An 8,545-nucleotide genomic window follows, 5' to 3' on the forward strand; every position below is an offset into this window, starting at 1 on the left:
GTATGGAACATATCACGCTGCTCCAGTGGCTTTTAGAGGTATTCATTAGAGGTCCAAATATTGCGATAATAGATCTTGTTTTGTATATTCAAAATTCAAATTCAAAAATATCTTTATTCAGTAGGTAACATAGTTACACTTTGAATCGTCAATTTTACATAACGAACGTCTTATCCGCCTAAAACTACTGCAGCTTCTCACAACCTGTATAGCCGGGGAAAAGAAGCTGCAAGAAAAACCTCGGCACAGGGCCCTAGACGTTCTTTAAAAAAATAAAAATAAACATAAAATATTGGTATACAATTGAGTAATTTAGCTGCCTAATATCAGTTCTCAGACAGTTAATCCCATGCATTCATATCTTCTAAATAACCACTAACTTTATAATAACCTTTTTTGTAAAGTTTTTGTTTAACTACTGTCTTAAAACAGTTGAAAGGCAAATTCTGAATGTCAATGGGAATCTTATTGTAAAAACGTATACATTGCCCCTTAAAAGATTTAGTAATCTTATGTAATCGACTGACTTGTAAAGCAAGTTTATTTTTATTCCTGGTATTAACAATCGTTTTGAAGCATAAGGTCAAAAGAGCGAAATGTCAAGTGGTAGCAAATTGTCAAAAGAGCAGAATGTCAAAAGATATACAATAATACAGTTCGCGTACAGTTTTCTCAAGTATTGGTTTTTGATGAGACCTAGCCCAATGGCTCAATTTAACTGGGCAACCTCAGGCCTGTTGTCTTAAACGTTGTACCGGGGGAGAGCCTTCAGCGCTCCCCATTTGTCCCGCCAATTAGTTAATGCCATCTGCGGCAAATCTACAATAAGTCACGTCAAAAGAAATGGTTATTAATGAAAGCATTCTATTTCTATGTTATTTACGACAATGGAATCAAAAACGCTTTTTTTGGTCAATTGGTATTTATACCAAAGCCAAAGTCTTTGAACCTCTTAACGTCAAAAAAAAGTGAAGTGTCGTGTAAATATCGAAATACTTTGTTTGCCGTTCAGCTGGTAGTAAGCCGGTATCGATGGTTGCCACTTCGCGCTGAAATCCTTTTAGATCCCAAACTTTGATGTATAGAAGCTTGACGTCTCCCTACTGCTCTAAAGCTGGGATTATGTGGTGCTAACGCCATCGGTATATAGGTGCTGGAAGAGGTAGGTTTTTTGTTGTAATGACTTTCCAGGCTTTCCTCGAAAACAATATAGATGGCATTGTACACATTTGCCTTCGTCTAGCCTTCTAATTTCATGGATAACGACCTCCGTGGTCCAGTGGTTGAGCGTTGGGCTCACGATCCGAAAGTCCCAGGTTCGATTCCCGGCGGGGACATATCACAAAAATTACTTTGTGATCCCTAGTTTGGTTAGGACATTACTGGCTGATCACCAGATTGTCTGAAAGTAAGATGATCCGTGCTTCAGAAGGCACGTTAAGCGTTGGTCCCGGTTACCACTTACTGATGTAAGTAAGTATTCGTTAGATGAGCCATATCAGGGGCCTTTGGCGGCTCAATAGTAACCCTGACTGATGTCACCCTGGTGGGTTGATGAGGTTGGTACTCCACCTCACAACCCACACGATAGAAGATGAATAACAGACATATGCATCTTTTATCTTTTTATATTCGGCACAATTACATCTTCCACCCGTTATTCTGATCAAAGTAAAGAGAAACAATTTTGGTACAAAAAAGTTGGTACGTACAACGTAATTTCATACATAATGTGATCTAAATATTATATTATATAAATCTTTTTTATACTAATATATGCTCTGTTAATATACAGCCTCCGTGGTCTAGTGGTTAGAGCGTTAGACTCACGATCTGGAGGTCCGGGTTCGATTCCCGATGGGGACATTGTCGAAATCACTTTGTAAGACTGTCCAGAACAGTGAAGGTTACAAAAGTACTTACAATAGCACATGGCTCTAGACGTTCTTAAAAAAAGCATGAAACATTAATAATACATTGATCGAGCAGGCGCCATAGTCCTCCATAGCCCCAGTATCCCGGTCCACTAACCCCCAACCGAATAGCCCAGTTCCCTTTGTTCCCATAATCTGCAATAATCTACACGAATCGGGGATTGTCTTTGGGTGCACTGCATACAGGGATAATCGCCGGTTGGTGTCACACAATATTTAGATTAAATTGTCTTACGGGGCCTCTACGTGTTGGCTTCGGCCCCACGCACGCCTTCCAAAAGTCCGGGACTCCGTAGGCCCGAGATATACATTTACAACATTAAAATATACACACATTAAATTAATATTTAGTTGGAAAACATAAAGGTATATGGGTGCCGCAGTTCACCAAAAAAGGCCATATTCTAGGCAACTAGATCCTTGTAGGCGACATTAGAGCGTCACAAAGCGAGCGATTAAACACTCGTACCGTAGCGTCGAAGCGGCGGATTTGCAAGCGGTTTTAAGTCGACGAGTGTAGCAATACAGACTGAAAGCGAGGTGTCCCGCCTTATACACGTTTCAGACTGCGAATGCAGAAAAATAGGTATCAACGCCTTGTGGCTGTGGTTTATATTGTTATAGTTGAAGGTATACAGGGTGCTAGTGACACCGTAGCGAATAGAATAACTTTATTCCCAGAACAAAGAACAGGTTGAGGAGCTCGGTGGCGCAGCGGTAAACGCGCTCGGTCTGCGATTGTTGAAGTTAAGCAACTTTCGCAAAGGCCGGTCTTAGGATGGGTGACCACAAAAAAAAAGTTTACATCTCAAGCTCCTTCGTGCTTCGGAAGGCACGTTAAGCCGTTGGTCCCGGCTGCATTAGCAGTCGTTAATAACCACCAATCCGCACTGGGCCCGCGTGGTGGTTTAAGGCCCGATCTCCCTATCCATCCATAGGGAAGGCCCGTGCCCCAGCAGTGGGGACGTTAATGGGCTGGTGATGATGATGAGGTATACAGGGTGCTAGTGACACCGTAGCGAATAGAATAACTTTATTCCCAGAACAGTGAAGGTTACAAAAGTACTTACATAAATTAAGGATTATCAAATTATGAAGTAGATAACACTGCCCAGGGAAATGGGACTGACTGACAGCACGTTAAGCCGTTGGTCCCGGTTACTACTTACTGATGCAAGTAAGTAGTCGTTACGTGAGTCATGTCAGGGGCCTTTGGCGGCTCAATAGTTACCCTGACACCAGGGTTGATGAGGTTGGTACTCCACCTCACAACCCACACGATAGAAGAAGAATTGTCGAAACCACTTCGTGAGACTGTCCCTTGTTTGGTAAGGACATTGCAGGCTTGAATCACCTGATTGGCCGAAAAAGTAAGATGATTCCGTGCTTCGGAGGGCACGTTAATCATCAGTGGAGCAGCGTGGTGGAGTATGCTCGAGGGGAAGCCTGTACTCAGCAGTGGAACGTATATATTTATTTATTATTTACGTATAGGCTGTTTATGAATTGGTAGTAAAAATCATAAAAAAAAAAACATTTATTAGACTAATAACACCTATTAATACTTATAATATGAATGTTGTCAATATACGTATTACATTACATTCATTCCATTTACATTATGGTTGCTAATGAAAGGAAAACAAAAGTGACATGATTTTGTTTGTTGCAGATCGCTCCCACTCCTCTGGGCCTCATCGAAGCGGGTACGTACCGTTCCAACAACAATCAGGTTACCAGGGTCACAACCAGGGTCACAACCAAGGTCACAACCAGGGTTACAGCCAGAACCAACAGTCTCACCACCAGAACCGCTCCGGCTACAACCAGAGCGGCTCCGACAGGTTCGGAAACCAGGGGTACAACCAGAACAGATTCGGCAACCAAGGTTACAACCAAAACCGACAAGGATACAACAGCAACTCTCAAAGTTACAGCAGTCAGCAAGGCTACAGTCAAGGCCAGAACAACAGAGGTTATAACCAGAATCAGGGTTACAACAACCAAGGCCAGAGTTCTCAGGGTTACAATTCAAATCCACAGAACAGATCGCAGCAGGGAAGGCAGAGCCACCAAAGGGGGTCATCTTGGCGTTGATGGAACAAAGAAAGAGAAAGATGATTTGTTCTTATTGTATATAGGAAGTTAGTACTTAGGCGGTACTGAGTGTGTGACGCACGGGATTTAGAAGTAAAGAAAAAAAAATAGGAAGTGACAAAATGTTTTGCTATTATATAATTTTTAGGCGGTATTTAAAACTGATTATAACCAACTATGCCGCTGGAATGAAGTAAAATTACTTCTACTAAATGTTTATTAAGCTATGCAATACGGTTTCTATCTGATTAAAAAAAACTGTTTTTAAAATCCACGTTCAAGAAACTAATGCATTTTACAAAATAATAATAATACAGATATGCAAATATTTCAGCCTACCCTTACCAGAATATAGGCGTGTTATTTATGATTGCAATAGACGGGAAATGATTCGAAAACTAAGATTCGCATCTTTTTTGAGGGACTTTCCAATCGACGTTCCCCAAACACACGATAGATGGCGTTGTTCACTTTTAACGTGATAATTTATATCACACCACTAGATAATAAGGGAAGGAAGGGACGTTTCAAAAAATCAATATAGATGGAGCTGTATAGTTTTTTTATTTATTTATTCATTTGTACAAAATAAAACAGACTCAAGGAACATACAAAGAAAACAGATAGTACAGGTAAGCTTAGCTTTTTTTCAGGTTAGCTTGGTTTACCTTTTTTCTTCGTTTAACCTTCTAATTTCATGGATAACAGACGTTTGCATCTTTCATCTTTGTTTAAGGGTGATGATGACCCTTTTTATTATATGCGGGCACAATTACATCTTCCACCCATTGTTATTCTGATCAAAATAAAGAAAAACAATATAGCAACAATCATCGTCTTGCAACTAATATTCTATTTTTACTTATATGTATCATTGTATGTACATATTTATAGTAATGTATATATATATTTATATATATTTTATTTATTTATTTATGTTTTTTCTCTTATTCTATTTTACTTTTTTGCGCGCTACACTGCAGCTGTACAAGTGTACTATATCCTCTGCCGAAGGTTGTCTGGAAGAGATCGCTCTTAGCGATAAGGCCGCCTTTGCCCACCTTAGAATAAGTTTACCCTGTAAATGTCTTGTGAATTTGTGCGCAATAAAGTGTATTATTATTATTATATAGGTAGCAACATAGATCTATACATAATATCCGATTAATGAGAAAATAGGTGATTATCACGTTTGAACAACGCCATCTATATTGTTTTTGGTGAATGTAGCCTGGATAGTCGCTCATTGATTTTAAATGTACTTTACTTTGGCAGAGTTGCCAATAATCGACTATTCAAACATGATTTGATGATTTGAAATTTTATTATAATAAGTGAAAAGAAAATAAATGTAATTTCCATTGAATTCTTGAGTTATCATTTGCACTGTCCTTGCACGAGGCGTAATTGTAGCTCTAGCAAGTTGCTTTAATTAAGTGAGCGACAGACGGAGGGTGAAGAAGAAAAACTAGAATCACTTAGAATGAAATTATATTTTAAATTTACAGCTAAACCTAACTAACCTAGGTGCGAATGAGTCCGAAGTTAGGACTACACTGAATTTTACTTAAAAACTATTTTACATTACGGCTAAATCGAGGTCACAATTTGGTGGCGTGATTGACGTCAGCGCATCGCGTTCGGGCGCTGGCTCAGCAGGCTGGGTGTTCCATTAATTATGCTGACTTGAACTCGTGGAACGATGCTGGTCACGGCGTACGGGTGTGAGCAGGCGGGCGAAGGTACCGGTTACGTAACACTTTTCTTCGAATAGATAATGTTTTGAAGAAAAAGCAATAACATATTAATAATGTTATGTTAGTTAAGTGATATAGTGAGAAACAGTGTGATAAGACAGAGATGTGGTGTAAAAGATGATATAGTGACTAAGATTGAGAAGGGAATGTTAGGTTGGTTTGGATACGTAGAGCGGATGAAGGATATAGAATTGCGAAAGCGGTATATAAAGCGAAAGTTGCTGGTAGGGCTGGCAGAGGAAGACCTATAAGGACTTACATTGACCAAATTGGAGATGTCCTTAGAAAAGGTTTAGTGCGATCTACTCTGAACCGGCGTGCGTGTATGAAGCGATTGATGAATGTGGAGGAAGTAAGAGAAGTGTGTCAGGATCGAAGCAAATGGAATTCCATTGTCTCTGTTTACCCCGCTGGGAAATAGGCGTGAGTTTATGTATCATCATCATCATCAGCCTATTAACGTCCCCACTGCTGGGGCACGGGCCTTCCCTATGGATGGATAGGGAGATCGGGCCTTAAACCATCACGCATGCCCAGTGCTGATTAATGGTTATTAACGACTGCTAATGCAGCCGGGACCAACGGCTTAACGTGCCTTCCGAAGCACGGAGGAGCTCGAGATGAAAACTTTTTTTTTTGTGGTCACCCATCCTATGACCGGCCTTTGCGAAAGTTGCTTAACTTCAACAATCGCGGACCGAACGCGTTTACCGCTGCGCCACCGAGCTCCCGAGTTTATGTATATATGTATGTATTAATAATGTTTTAATTAATATCAACACACATAAACGATATAATTTATTCCTGGAAACAAAATCCAATACGATAACTTGTTATTTATGATTATGAGTTCGTTACACTACGCCCGTATCGAGTAAACCCATGGTAGCCCAGAAAACTACTCGAGGACGCAGGTTCGAATCCGCTCAGCAGGGTAACATGCGCAACGTGGTAAAAAAAAACCTTTATTTCGGGTGTTTTCCCATAGCAATTGTTCGTAACAAAAGTCTTATATCTATGTTAGTAAAAAAATTACAATTAATTAATCAATAAAAAAAAAAAAAAAAAAAAAATATCGATCGATTTATTAAATTTTGTCGAAATCGATAACTTTGTTTTTCTCTAACATGAGTGGCACATGATTTTCGTTCGTATTTTGACAGAACGACATTTTACTTATTTGGGGTCACATATTAGCACCAATCGACAAAACGACATAATTATACGGTCAGAATCGATAAAATGACCGTGATAAAATTTCAAACAGCCTAAACCAATGATTTTAGAATTCAAGTTTAGATCATAAATGATTATCACGTGTTCAGCAGTAAAGGAAAACTTCGTGAGCTGAGTCTAATAATTTGCCATATTGAAGCAATTAACCTAAAAAAGAAATACATATATTCATTTATGATCCAAACATTGAATTCGAAAACAAAAAAAATAAGTAGGAAGGTAATTACTTATCCCCAGGAACTCATTATTGTATTTTCTTTACTTCCATTTATTAATACCTACACCCAAAATATCCCAGTTATTATTAACAACGGAAATTAATCAACATTTTTCGACTAACCGTTTTGACACGTTTTCCAATATGGCGGACAATGCGTCTCAAGTGGCGTTTGTCCGCGCTCAATAGTTTTTTAATTCTTTTTCGCCACAATTGAAGGTAGATGAAAGGAAATTAGGGCCAGTACTGCTGGGGGCCACTTGAAGCTGAATGAGGTTCAAACTTAACGGCATTCGAGAGTCCAGGTAAGCTGCGTAATGGGCTGTTCATAATGCTTGGCGGTTGGCGAATTTCGTTACAGTTCATTTGTTTTAGGATTTTGAAGCAAATTATGTTGACACAACCCGCAGAGTCCCGATTACTCCAGCCAAAGAGGCAGCTAATCAGCTCGCGACACCAAACACTTCAGGACCCCGATACCGACCGGCGTGGTTAACGATTTCCCTCAATCAGTGCTTATCGCTATCGGTATCGACCCACTAGGGTCGATTAATTCTTTCAAATATTTTTCCTCTCAGACGACGCCCTGTGCTGAGGTTCGCGCCCAACTGGGCACCCTCAGGCCTGTTGTCTTAAACGTTGTACCAGGCAGGTGAGAGCCTTCAGCGCTCCCCATTTGTCCGGCCAAGTAGTACACGTCAAAAAAAAACCCGCAGAGTCACTTCTGGTATTTGTCCCTAAATTATAAGGTTGATGATGTAACCACCACAATACACTACTCTAAATTCTGCCCCTCTACTCATTCAAAAATAAACCAGGGATGAACGTGGGTTTAAGTATTTGACAGCCACGCCAAAATTGAATCCAATTATCATACAATTCCACTGAACTTTGCTTATGCAAACTCTATTCTGTCACACACATGACAACGGATAGTAATCTATCCGTTGTCTCAAAAAATACTATCCATTCAAATTCAAAAATATCTTTATTCAGTACCTAGCTAACATAGTTACACTTTGAATCTTCATTTATACATAACGAACGTCTTATCCACGTAAAACTACTGCAGCTTCTCACAACCTGTATATCCGGGGAAGAGAAGCTGCAAGAAAAGTGTCGGCAAATGGTTCTAGACGTTCTTTAAAAAAAAAACATAAAATATTATTATACAATTTAGTAATTTGGCTGCCTAATATCAGTTTCCAGACAGATAAATCCCATGCATTTATATCTCCTAAATAATCACTAAAATTATAATAACCTTTTTTACAGAGTTTCTGTTTATTTACTTACTGTGTTAA

At 39.4% G+C, this 8,545-nt stretch overlaps 1 protein-coding gene across 1 annotated transcript in view; it reads left to right on the forward strand.

Moving 5' to 3' along the window:
- LOC126375241 (5'-3' exoribonuclease 2 homolog) overlaps window positions 1-5,397 on the forward strand; it is a 34,842-nt gene extending 29,445 nt beyond the window's left edge. The window contains exon 16 of the mRNA XM_050022151.1: window positions 3,607-5,397. Coding sequence (XP_049878108.1) covers window positions 3,607-4,031 — 425 coding nt within the window. The 3' untranslated portion in view covers window positions 4,032-5,397. The remainder of the gene's footprint in view (window positions 1-3,606) is intronic.
- Window positions 5,398-8,545: the final 3,148 nt, after the last annotated feature.

This window comes from Pectinophora gossypiella, chromosome 18 (assembly GCF_024362695.1).
Source record: "Pectinophora gossypiella chromosome 18, ilPecGoss1.1, whole genome shotgun sequence".
Classification (NCBI taxonomy): Eukaryota; Metazoa; Arthropoda; class Insecta; order Lepidoptera; family Gelechiidae; genus Pectinophora; species Pectinophora gossypiella.